The 19928-nt window shown below is 39.6% G+C and overlaps 1 protein-coding gene across 2 annotated transcripts in view; it reads right to left on the bottom strand.

Moving 5' to 3' along the window:
• F5 (coagulation factor V) overlaps window positions 1-19928 on the bottom strand; it is an 81373-nt gene that overhangs the window by 60785 nt on the left and 660 nt on the right. For both annotated transcript variants that reach the window (XM_061382542.1, XM_061382543.1), the window contains exons 2-3: window positions 15394-15485; window positions 9338-9460 (exon numbers count right to left, since the gene is read on the bottom strand). In XM_061382542.1, the coding sequence (XP_061238526.1) occupies window positions 9338-9460; window positions 15394-15485 (215 nt within the window). The remainder of the gene's footprint in view (window positions 1-9337; window positions 9461-15393; window positions 15486-19928) is intronic.

Consider the following 19928-nt stretch of genomic DNA (forward strand, 5'->3'; position numbering starts at 1 on the left):
AGCCATCACTGTAGGACAAGTCTAGACTTGAGAACTAGCCTGTTAACTGGTCATTGGGATTCTGGCATAAGAGGAACCCCACAATCTATTTCCCAGCCTGTAGACAGAAGGATCCCTTAAAACCGCAGATCTTTCTTTGCCATGTTCCTGCTTAAAATCCTGACAGTGACCTCTTATTTCTCAAAATCCCTAACAGCAACCACAGGTCCATTTATCATCTAGCCCTTTTTTCTCTCCATTCTCAACATGTGTGACTTTTCTCCTTGTTCACTGCGTATCAGTCACACTTGGACCATGTGACTGGTCTTTTAGTTTCCCAGACATGCCAAATTGTGGCCAAGCTCAGGATCTTTGCAGATATTATTTCCTTTGCCTAGAATGTTCTTCCTCCCTTTCTTTCTTTGGGTAAATGTGTGCTCATCCTTCAGATGTCAGCTTAAATGTAAGCTTGCTTCTTCCTTGATTTCTGATTATACTGTGTCTTTTTTTTTCTTTTATAGCACTCATCACAATTTATAATTAAATATGTGTATAATTATATGATTAATTTCTTCCTGCTAGATAATAATTAACTGTACCATGCACATTTCTATCACTAGAATATGAACAATTCAAAGACAGGTGCTGGATTATACTTCTTTTAGTATCTCTGATGCTTTTACAGTACCTGGCATGGAGAAGGTGCTCAATGAACGTATTGAACTCTTAAGATTTAAGGTTCCTATGGGCTAGAAGCAAGATCATCAAGTCTAAGCTCATGTGTATATCTGTTAGAATTGCGTGGTGTTAAACCAAATCAGATATCAACTTTAACTATATGGAGATACTGTGTAAGAATCTGGATTGCTTGTTTGTGTTAAAGAATATACACTTCCTGGTAGCTCAGCTGGTAAAGAATCCACCTGCAATGCAGAAGACCCCAGTTTGATTCATGGGTCAGGAAGATCCACTGGAGAAGGGATAGGATTCCCATTCCAGTATTCTTGGGCTTCCCTGGTGGCTCAGCCAGTAAAGAATCCACCTGCAATGTGGGAGACCTGAGTTTTATCCCTGGGTTGGGAAGATCCCTGGAGAAGGGATAACAACAACAAATAAAAGCTAGAGATCAAGGTGACACTGGGCCAAATTTCTGCATAGAATTTGGCTGGATCTGAGTCCTGGCTGCCCCCTGCAGTTGGACACTGGCTATCTGATCACCAGTCTCTACTGGACTCAGATTTTCATTGAATTTCCTTCCTGGCTGCTGTTGGCATCTATGTTTGTGACCCTTGTGCTAGTGAAAAGCTTAACATAGGACTCTTGTATCTTCCCCGCCCCCACAGAGGATATCCTTTTGACACTGATAACCAATATTTAATAGGTTGAACTTACATTCTGTTGATAAAAAGGATGTGAGTGTTAAAATTATCAAGAGCTGAGAAATGTTAAAAGCTGAAATAGCTTCCTGTGAATAATCATATTATTCCAGCCTAAACCCAAAAGAAAAAAAGAGTTTATGGGGAAGAGTCTCTACTAATAAACACAATGAACTACCTCTGGAAAGTTGCAAAACAGCTTTGGTAACAGAGCACAACCAGGACTGATAAGGAGATTTGCCATCTCAGGTCAAACCTTGTCTATTGACCGGAATTTGCATGGCAAGTTGTTGACTGACGCTATGTTGAATCAAGCATGATGACCCTTATTCAATGCTTAATGCTTTGTGACTTCATGAGGTGAAAAAATGAAGTTTCTGGACATAATGCTTCCACTGTTCCAACTGTGATTCTACTGTATGAATTTCTCTAGTAGAAAATGGCATTCATAAGCTCTCAAAAGGATAAAATGTGATATTCTTTGTAGGGTGAGAGAGAACTTTTGAAGTTTTTCCTTCCTTTCTCTGGATAAACATATGTTCAAACTTCAGATATCAACCTATATTTCAGCTTATTCATTCCATGATATCTGATATATATAATTTCACAAATACTTAATTAAAATTGATGATACTATAATTAAAATACTTGTGAAATTATATGATTAATGGTATCATCTCCCTGCTAGGTTATGGGAGAAAATACATGAGTTTAGGAGCTAGACTTGAAATTTCTTGGTTGCACCACTTGCTGTCTGAATTTGGGGAAATTGCAGCCTCAGTGTTCTCATTCATAACTTAAGACAATGTAATCATTTTCTTGCAGTGATAGTTCATTGTTTATGGGTTCTGAGGACTGAAAAATACATGCAAAATATCTGGCACTTAACCAGTGTTATGGCAACCTGTGCTAATATTTTCGTATTTTGGTTATGTCCTTTCTCAGCTGTTTTTTTTTTTTTTTAATTGGAGGATAACTGCTTTACAATATTGTGTTGGATGCTGCTGTATGTGAATCAGTCATAATTATACATATATGCTCTCCCTCTTGAGCCTCTCATCCCACTCCTAGGCATTTTTAAAATTGACATTGCCTCTTCCGTTTTTGAAGAAATGAACTTCATACTTCTGATACAATTTATCTTGTGTTCTTAAAGTCTCTTAATATATTAATCACAGCAAATTTAGTAAGTTTCAGAGCAAGCAGAAAATAACATGTAGTCGTTACTTTCTAATCTGGTCCTCAGTTTCTCAGTTTAGTTCAGTGATGATTGTTATCACAATCATCTATGTCCCAGGCTCTGGGTTAGGTGCCAGGGCACAAATATAAAGAAGATAGCTTGAGACCCTGAGGGAGCTCACAGCTTAGTTAATAGCAGACTACAAGCAAGTGCCCTGATTGTGTTGGATTTCATTTCTAGGTTTCTTCTAGGGCCACTTCAATGGAGAAGCCATGATCAGAACACCATGATCAGATCAGTTCATCTCTAATGAGACCAATCATATAATTATATAAGAATCACTGAAGAAGTTCCAACACATGCTAGATAGAGCAGTATAACTGATTATCCAACAATATCAAACTTAAAACTAACACAATATTGTAAAGTTTAAGAATAATATTAAATTAAAAAAAAGAAAAGAACAACAACAACAAAAAATGGTCAGGGTTTCATATCTAAGTTTATTTGAACACATGGTGGTTTTTAATGTCTGCCTTGTTGACCAGAGTAAATTACTGAAAATTTCAGATTCACTTGTTAGTTAAACACAGGATAAATTTCAAGTAACTAAATGAAAAATTACAAGGTGAAATATGGGCATCTTGAAACAAATCTGCATATAGGAATAGATCCTGTAATTAAACTGAGTGAGGATTACTAATGTGATAGTTTGGGGATAATTTTTCACTGCTTTAATTCTTTTCACTTTAAAGTATTTTATTTTACTTTTCATCTAGAATAAAACAAGCAAGTTGTATCTTTGATTTTTGTAAGGTATATAACATGACATATGAAATAGAAATGGCTATATAAAGGAAGCATTTATGAAATATATTTTTTGCAAATCTGACTTTGTAATCAAAATAAAAAGTTTAAAACTCTTAACCAAAAGGAGGAGAACTATCCAGCAAAGACTATTAGGCTAGAGGACAAAAAGTCCTTGTTCAGCTTCCTGCTAGAATAAATTCTTTACACAAGGGTGACCTTTTATTTTATAGTTCTCAATTCTGTTCATTTCCTGCTCTGTCTATAGTCAGCTTTGTGATTACACTTGTCATGATGAACTAATTATTTGCCCAGAGATTCTCAGGGTTTTTTTTCCAAATGTAAAATAGTGCGTACAAGCTTTGGAAAAGTGAAGTTACATAAAGGGCCACTTTGGTCACCCACTAAGGAGCTTTTCCTCTCCATTTAATAAACTCAGTGAACTGTCTGGTGTGCCCTTAAATATTCAGAACATTTTTTTAGAGACTATAACTTAGGCACTGAGCAAATTCGAGTGCTGATGTTGTGTAAAGAGCCTAGTTTCATTGCTCAGGGCCTGCAAGGCTTTTGAAGAAGAAAGACTTGCACACTTGTCACATTTTTTAGACTTATGAGAATTATTATCAATATATTAGCCCTTACAATTTGTTTCAGATATTTACTATATACTCAAAGAAGCATCTGTAGGAGGCCAAAATATCCAGAGCAAAGTGGAAAATGTAATTGACTGCATGATGTCAAGCATTGGAATGTTTTGGAAAAATTGAGAGGACTAAGTTTTCACATAGAGAATTTGGCAACACTTAGATGCAAAGAACAATTTCTGGTGGAAAAGTTATTTACTTGTTTATGTATTATTTGGGGAATTAGCTTACCAGCAGATAGCTGAATATTATAGAACTCATTTTGTTGTGTAGTATTCACAGTGCAACTCCCACATTTAAATTGTGAGAATATAAGTCAAAGAATATAAGTCAAAGGCTTCCCTTGTGGCTCAGACGGTAAAGCGTCTGCCTACAGTGCGGGAGACCTGGGTTCGATCCCTGGGTTGCGAAGTTCCCCTGGAGAAAGAAAGGGCAACTCACTCCAGTATTCTTGCCTGGAGAATCCCATGGACAGAGGAGGCTGGCAGGCTACAGTCCTTGGGGTTGCGAAGAGTCAGACACGACTGAGCGACTTCACTTTCACTTTCAAGTCAAAGAATAATATTAATATTCCCTCAGAAACAAACTGTTAAAGGGAACTGTCTGAAACAGCTTCAGAAATCTTACTGGACAACAAAATTTGCTCAAGCGTGTAGCACTGTGATCAAACGGTTCAGCACGTACTAGCTACAGAGTTTCTGATATTTTAGCCTCAGATTGAAATTCTTTTAGTGATAAAAAGTTTAAAATCAGGTACAGTTGCAGATATTAATATTTTATTTACTAGTTTAAAAACATATTCCTATCAAATGCATTTCTAAAAGAAATGTTCTTGTAAGTATTTTTATAAATCACAATTTGTCCTGTCAAAAGAGCTGCCCATCCTTGCCCTACGTAACATTGTACACCTGTGGAGGGCGTGCAACTGGAAGTAAGTTGAAAACACCATGCTACAACTTGGCGTACAGTAACGTCTTTCCTGACCTGGACTCATATTTCCAGTCATCTCCTAACTAAAGCATAGTCTAGAATTTAAAAAAGCAACAAAGTTCCTGGACAACCAAAATAAATGTAACAAAATCCATGAATGAAAGCTCAGGGTCTTTATCTATGACAATACCATAGATAATGGGCTTCCCTTGTGGCTCAGCTGGTAAAGAATCCGCCTACAATGTGGGAGACCTGGGTTCGATCCCTGGGTTGGGAGGATCCCCTGGAGAAGGGAAAGGCTACCCACTCCAGTATTCTGGCCTGGAGAATTCCATGGACTGTACAGTCCATGGGGTGCCAAAGAGTCAGATACAACTGAGTGACTTTCATTCACCATAGACAACGTAGATCTTCATTTCGAGTCTGTTTACTCTTAGACTACACACAATTCTAACATTTGTGAATATTTGTAAAATCTCATAGTAGATTGTAAGTAATGGTTTAGGAAGGGATTAGAATTTTACTCCTCATCTTCTGTTTTTAAAAAGTCTGGGAAAGTATAACATTTAGAAAGAGTTCTATCCAAAGTGATTTTAAAAAGTATCTTAACACTTAAAGTAAACCTCAAACTATCTGGAAAATGTTATTACTCAAAACAATTCATTCCTTATGTACTCTGGATAACTGAAGTTTTCTGTGCAATTTTAGTTCCTTTTGTCATCTGAATTCTATTGTAGAATTTTATTTCATTTGCGTAGAAATAAAATGATGAGTACTATGTGCCAAAAACTTGACATATACTGTGACTAATCCTTGCAATAACTTTAGTTGGGAGGAATTGCTACCTCATTTTATAGAAATAAAACTGAGGCTTAGTGATAAAGTCAATTGCCTAGTCAAATTTAGGGTTCAAATCCAGGGGTCATTCTGGCTCTAAAGCCAGAATTCTTTCCATGGCTATCTTTTTCTTCTAGCTGATGTCAGTAGGTCTCCAAATCTTTGGTGGGGCTCAAGGATTAATTTCCAGATAAAGAAGATTGCTGTCTAGGTTGGGTCATTCACTGGTTAGCCCAAGCAGCCACAAAGACTGTTTGAGTCTTCTCTTAAGCCTTTATATTGTTTCAACCTCCCAACCATTCATCTCTCAAGTATCTACCTCTGAGATAAGGGAATCTGGATTCTCTTGTAGTTGACTCAGCATATGGTTAATTTATTTCCACTCCTGAAAAAATAGTACAAACCATAGAAGGAGGCTATAAGACATAGGGTAAGTGTCAGACATGAAAAAGGAGATGTTTTATTCTAACAGAGGACACAATAAAATGAATAGAAGGCTTGCCTTTTTATTTTTCACCACAAAGGACAGATCAATCTTTTAGTCTGTTCACTAGATTTGTATCTCATCTCCAAGATAAAATTGGACTTTGTCCATTAATCTGTGTTTACCTTTCTCAGATTCATGAAACCAGGGGCAATAACCAAGTGACCAGTGGAAGTGGTGGGAACATTTTAAAACAACTGCTCATAAATTATTCTGGCAGGAGGGGAGTGCAGGGACAAGTAAACAGTAAAGGAAGAGGGATAATGTTGCAAGGTTCATTCTCTGTGCAAACAGCTTAAGTGGAGTACAAAGTCTGTAACACTTAACTCCTCCAACATCTGAAATAGAACCTGCCTGGAACCTTTTGGAGAAGGCAATGGCAACCCACTCCAGCACTCTTGCCTGGAAAATCCCATGGACAGAGGAGCCTGGTAGGCTGCAGTCCATGGGGTTGCTAAGAGTTGGATACGACTGAGCATCTTCACTTTCACTTTTCACTTTCATGCATTGGAGAAGGAAATGGCAACCCACTCCAGTGTTCTTGCCTGGAGAATCCCAGGGATGGGGGAGCCTGGTGGGCTGCCCTCTGTGGGGTCGCACAGAGTCGGACACAACTGAAGCGACTTAGCAGCAGTAGCAGCAGCAGGAACCTTTTGAGGGTTCTCCCCTTGTGCATGGCATTGCCGAATTCCTGATGCAGTCATCTGGAATACTTATAAGTAGTTGAAATTCTTCTTCACTATGTCATTATGCCATTACATGCTACCTCACCCAGAGTTTTGCAAAGTGGCAAGATGCCTGAAATTTCAGTTAATGCTTCATTGTTTTTCCTCAAGCCAAAGATGAAGTGATAATGCTAATGGTCCTGGGGAGGTTAGTTCATTGACATTATCAGTCATGAGTTGTCAGGATGAGTTTGATAGCAATTTACATAGGAAATAATAAATAAAAAGTCACTTTCTAATCCATATGTGCTGTGTGCTTAGTCACTCAGTCCTGTCTGACTCTTTGTGACCCCACAGACTGTAGCCTGCCCGGCTCCTCTGTCCATGGAGATTATCCAGGCAAGAATACTGGAGTGAATTTCCATGCCCTCTTCCAGAGGATCTTCCCAACCCAGGGATTGAACCCAGGTCTTGCACATTGCAGGCAGATTCTTTGCCATCTGAGTCACCAGGGAAGCCCAAGAATACTGGAGTTGGTAGCCTATCCCTTCTCCAGGGGATCTTTCTGACCCAGGGATCAAACCAGGTCCCCAGCATTGCGGGCAGATTCTTTACCCTCTGAGTCACCAGGGAAGCCCTCTAACCATATACTGTCAGGTAAATATTAAATTATTTGAACATATTTCAAATAACATTTTTAATCTAGATAAAATTGACATTATAACATTATAATTTAAAGACATTTTAATTGAATTACTTTTATCATCATAAAATTATCAAGTGCTTATTATTTGTTAATATTTATCAAGTGCTTATTTTATATACAGGGCTTCCCAGGTGGCCTGGAGAAGGAAATGGCAACCCACTCCAGTATTCTTGCCTGGAAAATCCCATAGATGGAGGACTCTGGCAACCTACAGTCCATGGGTTCTCAAAGAGCTGGACAGGACTGAGCAACTTCACTTTATTTCACTTTCCCAGGTGACGCCAGTGGTAAAGAACCTGCGTGCCAATGTCCAGCCCCTGGGTGGGGAAGGTCCCCTGGAGGAGCGCATGGCAATCCACTCAGAATTCTTGCCTGGAGAATATGCAAGGCATTGTTCTGATATTTCTTGACCACAAACCTATATGAGATAGATATGATTACAATCCCCATTTTACAGATGAGAAAGACGAGGCACCAAGAGGTAGAGTTACTTGCCAAAAGTCACCCAGCTAATAAATGTCTGAGCCAAAATTTGTATGGGGTATCTAGTTCCAGACCTACATTGTAAACCACTCTCCTACTTAGTTCTTCTCTTCAAAGGTATAATGGCTGGCATACATGGGGAAAAGAATTGTGAATCATGAAAAGTTAAAATTTATTTTTAAATGGTGTTATACGAACATCTATTGTAGTATGGGTAATTTTCTTAAATCAGTCGCTAACAGAACTCTACTCTGCTTATTGTGGTCTGAACATCAGCGTAATGGAAATAATCAGAATAATATCAACAATAGGTACTTACCATTCTGTAGCTGATGTGGTCCCTTTAATCTCCACCATATCCATGATCTTCACCATCACTGTCACCATTTACTGGGGACTTACCAGGTTCCAGGGAACCATATTTAGTACATTACCTAAATGATCTCATTTGTTCCTCAAAGCTATCTTATGGAATAGGTATAACTATTCCAATTTTATAGATGAGAAAACTGAAGCTCAGAGATGCTATACTCATAGAATCAGAAATTGTAAAGCTGGAATTCGAACCTAAGTATGCTTTTAAAGTTTATGTTCTTAACCACTTCAGTATGTCCAAAATTTCAATACTACATCTATTACCATCATCACCACTGAATATCACTTATTAGATGCCACCTATGTGCCAGGGTAGCCCTGTGTTTGACTAGTCCTATGTCACTGTTTCAAACTATGGCTCATGGACCAAATCCAGCCAGCTGCCTGTTTTTTGTAAATAAAATTTTACTGGGACACAGCCATGAGCATCCATTTACATATTGTCTGTGGCTGCTTTTGTACTAAATGGTAGATTTGAGTATTTGCAAGATAGATTCTATGACTCTCAAAGCCCAAAGTATTTACTGGCTCTTCACAAAAAAGTTTTTGAACCCCTGCCTTAACCCATCTTGCAATATTATTATTCTCATTTTGCAGAGGAACATATTGGAGTTCATAAAGATTAGATAACCTGCCCATCCAACTATTCAAAAACAAGAACATAGCAAAAAAACTGAGGTCTAGATGACTCCAGAAGGTTTTCACTTTCTCCTCTGAAATCTACAAAGGCACAATTTTTATTATTACCAGTTATAGGAAAGGAGATTTCTCTTAACTTAATTAACAATATGGTTCAAAATGTTTGACACTGGTGGTAAAAGAGTTGTACATTTTCCCATGTCAGAGGGATATGATGTTAAATTCCTCTTACCTTCTGAGAATTTACTGTACTTAATTCCTTGAGCATGGATGCTTAAGGGCTTGTGTGCTTTATTCTTAAAATGAACTTTCATGATGTCTCCAACTTCAGCATACAAAGTAGGCCCAAGAAGTCCTATGAAAACAAGGATTTAAAATATGTCTGTATTCAGGATTACTAAGACAGAGCTGCTCGGAGAAGGCAATGGCACCCTACTCCAGTACTCTTGCCTGAAAAATCCCATGGATGGAGGAGCCTGGTAGGCTGCAGTCCATGGGGTCACGAAGAGTCGGATACGACTGAGCGACTTCCCTTTCACTTTTCTCTTTCATGCATTGGAGAAGAAAATGGCAACCCACTCCAGTGTTCTTGCCTGGAGAATCCCGGGGACGGGGGAGCCTGGTGGGCTGCCGTCTATGGGGTCGCACAGAGTCGGACATGACTGAAGCAACTTAGCAGCAGCAGCAGCAAGACAGAGCTGCTAAGCAAGAAAAACATGCAGAAAACCCCACAGGTGATTGCTGTCATTCCTCTCAGTCTTGAGGTTGATGAGCTTATCTTCAATCTAGAAGGCTTTCCCAGCTCATTACCTTTGTATTCCATGCAGGCAGATAAGGAAAGGAAGGTGGAAATACCTGGCTTGGGCCCAAAGCCAGTTAAGGAAATAGAAGAAATAGTTCTGATCATGTCCACCCCATTCTGATTCACTGTCATTCCTGGAGAGACTGCCATCTTGGGTCAAGAAAGGGTGAGGTGAGAGAAGGCGACTGGCTACTTCAGATCTCTCTGCGATGGGAGACCTCAGAGACCTAAATGAAGTCAGGGAGCAGAACTGACCATTCTGTGGCCCTGAGGCAAGTTCAGAGTCCTGAGGCAGGAGTGAGCTTGATGTATCCAAAGAACAGACCATCAGTGTGGCCAGAGTGAGAAAAGTTAGGGTCACCCCCTATGGGCCATGGTAGGGACTTTGGATTTTCTTCTAAGTGAAATGGAAAATCACTGAGCTTTGTGCAGCAGAGAGACATGGTCTCATATGTTTTAAAGTTAATTCTACATGTACACACTGCTATATTTAAAATGGATAACCAACAAAGACCTACTGTATAGCACAGGCAACTCTGCTCAATATTATGTGGCAGCCTGGGTGGGAGGGGAGTTTGGGGGAGAACGAATACACATTTATGTACGGCTGAGTCCTTTTGCTGTCCACTTGAAACTATCGCAACATTGTTAATTCACTATACCCCAATACAAAATAAAAAGTTTTTTTTTTTTTAAAGTTCATCCTAAAAAAAAAAAATCACAAGAAAGATTTGTCCTAGCTGCTGGGTAGAAAATATTCTGTGTAGTGACAACAGCAGACACAGACCAGGTGGTATAGACTGGAGATAACGCTGTGTTGGGCCAGCATGTGCAGCAGTGAAGCAGGGAGAAGAGGTTAGACTCTGGGCATTTTGACAGTAGAGGCAGCACATTTGCTGAGGGGTTAGATGTAGCCATTGAGAGAGAGAAGGCAAGGGTGATCCTCAGGGTTTTGATCTAAACAACTGGATAAGTAATGTTAGCAGTTACTTTGATGGGGAGCACAGCAGGGACAGCAGATTGAGGTGCAGAAATCAACAGTGAGGCTTCACTTACTACATGCCAGGTGCTGTGCTAGGTCCTGGAGACACATGGATAAATAAGCGACTGTCCTTGTCCTTAAGGAGCTCACAGGCTCATTTGGAGATAGACATATGGTAGGAGCTACTGCTGAGATATGGGCAAAATGCTACAGGAGCAGAAAGGATGAAGGACCAACTCTGTCTGTGGAGTTAGGGCAAGAGTTGATATTTGACTCAGCTTTCTGAAGAATCATATGTTACAGTTTCCCAGAGTGTAATCCTTAGATGCTTCTGCATCAAGAATCAGTGACGGTTGAACTAAAAGGCAGATTTCTCAAGTAAGTACTCTCTCAGCCCCAGTGAACCTGAGTCTGTCTGGAGGTGGGGTCTGGGAATCTGCATTTTAGAGGTGTGCTCCTGAATGATTCTGATGTCCTTCAAAGCTTGAAGACTTGTTGCCAAAAGCCCTTTTTCAGACAGTTGACCATTCTCACTTCCAGGCCATCCATAAGCTCTCATGGGGTTGGCTTCTGCCCATTAGGAATCACAGGAGCAGGAGAAGGAAGTTACAGTAGTCATGGAATTCAACTAGCATTTGTTTGCCATGGAGATAATTGTAATTGTCCCTCTTGATATATTTGAGCACTCTAAGTCTTTACATTAAACCTTCCAGCATATCTTTAAGGTTGTTATTAAGATACTTATTTTACAGATGAAGAAACTGAACCTCAGAGAATTTAAATATCAAGCCCAATAGTATATAGCTAATTAGAGGCATAGCTATAATTTAACCTTAAATCTGTCTGACTCTAAATGCTAAGCTTTTAACCACCTCTTTTTATTGCACCTTGTAGTTATTCATTCTTTTAAGAAATATTGAGTGCTCACATTATCCTAGGTGTCAGAATTGGAATGGTGAGTAGAACAGATGTACCCCCTGCCTTCAAAGATAATAGAAGGCAAGACAGATTTTAACAAATGGGTCACACAAATATTTAATTGCAAACTGTGGTTCATATTATGAAAGAAAAGAAAAGGATTCTCTGCAGGGCATTTGACAGGGGCTTCTAGGCAATTCTTAGAGGCAGGAAGGGGATCAGAGTTGGAAAATGCTTCCCTGAGGAAGTGAGGTATGAAGATATAAATGTTGTTACTTTCTCAAGGCCCTGTTTTCTGAAGACTGTTCTGTCTTACCCTTTCCTTGTGCTCTTTCTCATGCCCTTAAGACAGATATCTTGGCTGACACGTCAGCCTCGATAGGTGGTGTTCTGCACGCAGAACAAACTTTCTTATCTTCAAAGCCTTACTATATGACTCCCTTGTCCAAAAAGAGGACTTTATAAATATACACTCAGCATTTTTTCGGAGAATTGCTCTTTCATGAGCTGTCCCTACACTGTCTCTTATAATCCTGTGTGGTTGTGAAAATTAATTCAATATGACACCACCACAGTGAGACTTTAACTGAAGCCCAAAGGCAAGGCAAAGAGATGGACAAGAGCAGTCCAGGGAGTGGGACTAGCATGTACAAAGGCACTGAGGTGCCAGCACACTTGGCCTATTCAGAGAACTGGCAGATAGCCGTGGGAAGGCAGAGCTTTGGAGGTAAGAGAGAAAGGCAGAAAGTGAAGCCAAAGGCATGATCAGAGGTCTCATCACACAGGGCCTTAAAGACCTCTCAGAGTTTTGCCTCTTAACCTAATAGTATCTGGAAGCAGGGGTGCAACATGGACCAGTGACCAGCTGCATTTGTGAGAAACCAGAGTGAAGGCTGAGAGATGTTGGTAACTTAGTTCAAGGTTAGGACAATGGAGATGATAAGGAGAGAACATTTTAGAGAGCTGTTTAGATCACACTGTCAGGACTTGATGGGTTGCATGTAGAGTAGGGGGTGAGGGAGGTCAAGTGGCCATGGATGGCTGCTGAGGTTCTGGTTTGGAGGGCTGGGTGGATGAGAGGGCCATTTCCTGAAATGGAGGACATTGTGGCAGAGTTTTGTTGTGGGGTGGTGTGTAGTAGGCAGGATAATGCCCTCCCACCTTCTAATCCCTGGGACCTGTAAATATGCTATCTTATATGGCAGAATAGATTCTGTGGGTGTGATTAAGTTAAGGAAGTTGAGATGGGGAGCATTTCTTGGATTATCCAGGTGGGCCCAATGTAATCACAAAGGTCCTCAGAAAAGGGAAGCAGGAGTATCTGAGTTAACAACTAGAAGATGCTACCTGCTGGCTTTGAAGAAGGAAGGGGCCATGAGCCCATGGATGCAGGTAGCTTCTATCAGTAGTAACAGGAAAAGGCAAGGAAATAATTCTCCCCAGAAGCCTCTGGAAGGAACAGAGTTCTTCAAACACCTTGATTTTAACTCAGTGAAACTCATTTGGACTTCTGGCCTCAAGAATTTTGAGATAACAAATTTGTGTTGTTTTAAACCACTAAGTTTATGGTAATTTGTTACAGCAATGATAGGAAACTCATTTTCCCTTAGCAATGAGAGAATGTGATCTTTGAGACAGTCGTCCTATGTTTCCACCCACTGTTGTCTTATTCCACTCCCTGAGCTCCAAGTCCTAGAGTTTACACTGACCTTGTGAGAAGCTTTTTGTTTGAGTTTTTATGTTAGTTCTGCATAGGACCATGGAGTCCATAGAGCTGAATCCTCATCTGAGAGATGGTTACAAAGCCTGGGAAGCGGATGGAAAGAGTGGCGTGTCCAAGGTCAGTCAGTGATTGGGTGGCATTGCTGGGACTAGAACTCAGGTCTCTAGACTCTTGAACCAAAGCTTTCTTTTACCGCCTTCTGCAGGGCAGGGCAGCTCCCTCACTTTCCTGGAATAGTCCCCATGTCTGCACTGGTTTTCACTCCTGGCCATAGCTGACTCCACTGACTGACCCCTCTCTTCTGGCTGATACCCTCAGACCTAGCTCCCAACAGAAGCCCCCACTGGCTACTCCCACCTGCCCAGAATGCCCATAAGCCAAGTCAGGTGCTGACTGCTGTCACATGGTCCACTTCAATTTGTTACCATGGATGCCTTGCTCGGTTGATTTGTTTGTTGGCATCACATGGCTGCACATGCCCGATGCCCAGAATAAGTCTTCTAAGTAATTTAACCTCTTACTGCAATGAGTGGTTAGCAATATTTGTTTAGCCTCCCTATTTGCTTCTTCAGAATTAAAGCAAAACAAAGGGGTATTTTTACAAATGCAAACCAAATACCTTCATGCATGGAGGCAAACAGCAAACACGGCTGAATGTTGTTTGAGCTGCCATTTAGATCCTCCATAAACCAGATGGCCTAAGACCGTTTCTGCCTTTTCTTTGGTGCCCAATGTCAAATTGGGGGAAAGAGTGGCCTGTCTTGAGATTGCAGGATGGTAGCACAGCCTGTACCCAATTTTATGCAGTTTTGGAATGAAAACTGCAGGAGGTAAGCTAACACAATCCTGTGCTCTCAGGTGAATAATGTGTTGCAGAACACAGGGAAGCCCATTGTTGCTGCTGCTGCTAAGTCACCTCAGTCGTGTCCGACTCTGTGCAACCCTATAGTTGGCAGCCCACCAGGCTCCCCTGTCCCTGGGATTCTCCATGCAAGAACACTGGAGTGGGTTGCAATTTCCTTATCCAGAGGATCTTCCTGAACCAGGAATTGAACCTGGGTCTCCCACAGGGTAGGCAGACTCTGTACCATCTGAGCATATGTGAATTATCAACTAGGGGACCTAACTGGAGGACGTCATCTCCTAATGGCCTTTATCAGTCCTGTGAACTATGTTACCATATTCACCACATTTGAGATCCCAGAAACCCATTCATCCTACTTTCCTTAACTGAAAAAGAGTTGAGGAAAAGAGAAGAAATTTTTCTTTAAAAATTATAGCTATTATGCATATCGCACTAAATAAAAAAGAGATGGGAAGGATAGATGCAAAAAAAAATCAGCCATATACAGTTCCTTTAAACGAATTTCAGGACCCAGCAAATAATCATTTGCTAAAGTTCATTTGTGCTTGTTAAACTAGACCATAAGCTCCACGAAGGCAGGGGATGCATTTGTCTTGTCCACCATGACATCCATAGTGCCTATTTCAATGCCCAGCCCACAGTAGGTGCTCTTTAATAGTTTGCTAGATGAATGAATAAAAATTTGAACGCTTAAAAGTTGTGTTTAGCTTTTTAAAATCAATATTAAAAACAGTTGTCTTCATAGGCATGTGACCCATGAAATTGCACAGGGCCCCATACTCAGGAGGGCCCCCAGCTTGGCTTAATGCTTTGTTGTCACTGTTTTGAAACTCTCGACACTATGAATAAGAGCCCTACAAATTATGTAGTCACACTGGTTAAAAACAACAAAGACACATTACTATAAATATCACTAAATGTATATTTTAGATATATGTGAATATCAAATTAGCCATAGAGTTTTATCTTCAAAATTTAAAAATATATTTCAGGCTTACCTGAAGTTCTGGATTGTGGTTTTTCTTTCTGAAAATATGCTTCATACTCCCTGTAGACAATTTTCTTAAAGGAGGTTTCAAAAGGTTTCGAACTGGAAATAAGATACATTTGAAAGGCTTATATGACATCTACTCACAGTACAACAAAATAGATCTCTCATGTCCTCAAACCTTTACTAGAAATAACAGTATTTTTAAACTGCATTTCAGAAACCCCAGTCTTATAAATATGAATGGTAAGTGAAGTTAATAAAATAATTATTGATGTCTTCAAGAATATTCTATTGTGATAACCATTCTTCCACAAATTTAGCTTGCATTAACCAACCCTATTACTCAGATCAAATTTCTAAAAAAGAACCCAAACTTTAGGCTTATATTTTAAATGATTAAAGATATGGCCAAATTCCTTATGAATAAATATGTGAGCTGCTTTTCAACTCATCATTCATATACAGTTTTAAGCTGCTGGTGTTAGTTGCTCAGTCATGTCTGACTCTTTGTGACCCCATGGACTGTAGCCCCGGAGAAGGCAATGGAACCCCACTCCAGTACTCTTGCCTGGAAAATCCCATGGATGGAGGAGCCTGTTAGGCTGCAGTCCATGGGGTCGAGAAGAGTTGGACGCGACTGAGCGACTTCACTTTCACTTTTCACTTTCCTGCATTGGAGAAGGAAATGGCAACCTACTCCAGTGTTCTTGCCTAAAGAATCCCAGGGACAGGGGAGCCTGGTGGGCTGCCGTCTCTGGGGTCGCACAGAGTCGGACACGACTGAAGCGACTTAGCAGCAGCAACAGCAGGACTGTAGCCCAGCAGGCTCCTCTGTCCATGGAATTCTCTAGACAAAAGTACTGGAGTGGTTTGCCATTTTCTTCTCCAGGATTCTTCTCAACCCAGGGATTGAACCTGCATATCCTGCATTGCAGGCAGATTGTGTACCGCCTGAGCCACCAAGGAAGCCCAAGCTGCTGGGGAACTGTCAAAAACTGTTGATTTAATGGACTCTTCTTGCTCAGAAGTTGAAGATGGCTAATGGAGTCAAAGCCCTGGGATTCATATAGGAAACAAATGAATAACAAATCTAAGTTTAAGTAACTTGCCTGAGGAGAAACAGTTGATAATGGCAAAACCAAGATTCAAAAACTACTGTCCGGTCATCCTTGGTATCTGTGGGGGTTGGTTCCACAACACCCCTGTGCCAGCTCTAAACCCTTTGTAGGTATCAGTTTATTTAAAACTGCAGATGTTCAAGTCCCTTCTATAAGAGTACAGTTAGCCGGCTGTATCTTCAGCTTTCATATCCACAGATGCACAGGGCCAATTGTTTCCATGGTTAAGAATTCAGAGAGGAAAGCAGGGAGAGTACTGGGATAATTTCCATCCTTTCCTTCTATGTCTCTAAAGATGGGCACGTCATTCCCATCCTTGTCTTAAACTCAAAGTTAAAGGTAAAAGGAAAGATAATAGTAGTAGTGTTAGTTGCTCAGCCATCTCTGACTTTTTGCAACCCCATGGACTGCAGCTCACCAGGCTCCTCTGTCCATCTGATTCTCCAGTCAAGAATACTGGAGTGGATAGCTGTTGCCTGCTCCAGGGGATTTTTCCAACCCAGGGATCAAACCCAGATCTCCTGCATTGCAGGCAGATTCTTTACCATCTGAGCCACGAGGGGAGCCCAAAAGGAAAGATAATTGGGGACAATTTCTTACAGATATGTAAACCAGTTGCCCATATTGGCTTTGATATGCTTCCTAATCCAGAGAGTGGCCCAGTATAATTAGGTCATAACAGAGAAAGATACTAATCACATTTGCTTTGATGTTTATGTAGCACAGAGGCTAAGAGAACTGGTTGTATGTACAGAGTGTCTGGGTTTGAATCCTGTATCTACCCCTTGTTACCTATATAACCTTGAAAAGTTTATTTAATCCATTTTTGCCTCTGTTTCTGTAATTGTGAGCTGGGACCAACAGTAAAATCTCCTTCAAGGATTATTACAAATTTTAAATAAACTGATACCTACAAAGGGTTTAGAGCCTGCACATTGTAAATATTCAATGCATTTTAGCTAGTAATATCTTAAAAGTGTAATTAAAGTTGATTTTTCACTTTCAAGTTTCCCCAGCAAGCAGAAAAATCTGTAATTTTAGTAGTTTTCATAATTTTAAAATGTGGGATACAAGAACTGTGTTAATATTTGAATGCAGAATTAAAAGAGGCACGTGTAAGTATTTTTGGAAAGGCCAGCTATAGAAGGTGGTAGGTTCTCAGTCACTGGAAGCATTCAAGTAGAAACTAGACAATTATTTACTAATTGCTTTGAGTGCTTTGAGTTTGGGAAAAAGTAGGAAGTTAAAACATGCAAGTTGAAAATTAATTAAATGACCTCTTAAGAGTTCATAGAGCCCAAGAACCCTAGGATTGTATATGTTAGTGTCCATAATGTGGAGGTCCTTTTTCTTGGAAGGGTGCAATTGAAACGTGTTTCCTGTCCCTAACCATAGATCTTTAAATACAGGAGTACAGGTGACAGTATAAAATCTTTACTATGAAAAATCAGTCTTTTATGTAGAGTAATTTTAATAGAGGTGTGCTTCCTAATATGTTTCCCTGTGTATATTGTGTGTGCATACTGAGGTATATTTATTTTTAATTTGAACAACTGAATTGCTATTGGAAAATAATCAGTCTGAGCAGAAAGTTAAAGATGAATTCAAACAATATGCATGATGAGTTTTCCATTTATGAGAATTCTTTAAAGATGATTTATTCATAATAAAATCATATAAAGCTTAAACCCTTGAGAGAACAATGTACATCTATTTTTTTCAATATCTGTTACTATATGCATGCAAGTGATTGAACATATTTCCTTAGGGAAATTTTCAAAAATATTCACTTTTGCTCAAGAGCAAGAATAAAAGATCTATTTCACCACTAAAAGGCACTGCCCTGACAATATTACATGAAATAAGGAAAGATCTTCGCTTGGTGCTAAAATACACTTTAGGAAAGGATGGATGTTGATTTCTTTATAGTGAGTATCATTAGCTCTCGATGTAGGACAATTTAAAACAAGTTAGTTTAAGCAGCCAGATATACAGGTTTAATTTTTCACGTAGATGTACTAGACCAACACAATACTGTAAAGCAATTATCTTTCAATTAAAAATAAATAAATTTTTAAAAAAGAAGTACTAGAAAGAAATGACATGATTTGAGGTTTGAAAATAGCGACAGTTCATCTGGATTATCACTGCTTGGTTTTGACTCAATAATTGATAACAGAGGAGTAACTGTTCCCAGAATTCTGGAAACTCAATCACAGAGTGAGAGGATAGGATGACCAATCACGGCTTCTTTTGAGAACTCACCAGGTAAATCAGGGTGTTGCCCTATGTGATTCTGCCTTCAATATTCAACTTGTTATTCTCGTTGTTAATTGCAGAAGAAAGAACTCCCAAGTATAAGCAAGCATAAGCATGACATAGGAAAGCCAGCATCCAAGCTAGTGTTCTACCCATGAGCAGGAAAATAGATGTTGGAAAGACTGCTATTTCCTTTGGGGTTTTTGTTAGTATCGGCTCTCTAAGGGTGAGGGTGTGACCTAGATTATCACCTTGAAATACAATATTTTAAATGATTTTTTTTAAGAGGGACTTACTACTACAAGACCAAGCTGACACACCCTCCGAAATAATCCAGTTACAGAGAAAAGATTTTGAAAGGGTTAATGTTATGCACTAAAAGGCTTAAAACATCACAATACTTTCCTGGCAGATTGCTTTGGTTTCGAAATTGTAAAAGAGGAACACATCTTTCACAATCATTTAAACTGTGATGTTAAGTTAAAAAAAAATCTTAGTTACACTAAGAGGTTTACTATTCAGAGAAATACTAAGTAGAACCTGTGATTTGTTTAATTTCTGGGAAATCTTATTTCTAATCTTTCAGTTAGGAAAAGAGTTTGCAACTCAGATACAGTTTTATTATTTGACCCTTGTCTTAGTTACATAAGCCTTTTAATAGTGACTCTTATCAAAATAGCCAGAGTAGACCATATCCCAGGGACTGATAAAGAATGAGAGAAGAATGAGAGTCATGTGAAACAGGAAAAAAGATAAAAGAAAAACAATGTTGCATTTTTATGAATTGATGATTTGAAAGTCATTTATAAGAAGGCAACAAAAGTTTGGCAGTTGTTACTCAATAATCTGCTTATAATAAAGTTACAAGGTACACATCTTTAGTTTTAGAAGATGAAGCTAAGTGGATATAAAATAAATAGTATGTACCTAGAAGTTGTGTCTGACTCTTTGTGACCTGATGAACTATAGTCCACCAGGCTCCTCTGTCCATGGGATTTCCCAAGCAAGAATACTGGAGTGGGGTGCCATTTCCTTCTTCAGAGGATTTTCCTGACCCAGGCATTGAAACCAAGTCTCCTGCACTGCGCAAGATTCTTCACCATCTGAGCCACCAGGGAAGCCCTTCCTAAAAATACTAAACTACTAAATATCTGGAATAGGAGTT

This window comes from Bos javanicus, chromosome 16 (genome assembly GCF_032452875.1).
Source record: "Bos javanicus breed banteng chromosome 16, ARS-OSU_banteng_1.0, whole genome shotgun sequence".
NCBI lineage: Eukaryota > Metazoa > Chordata > Mammalia > Artiodactyla > Bovidae > Bos > Bos javanicus.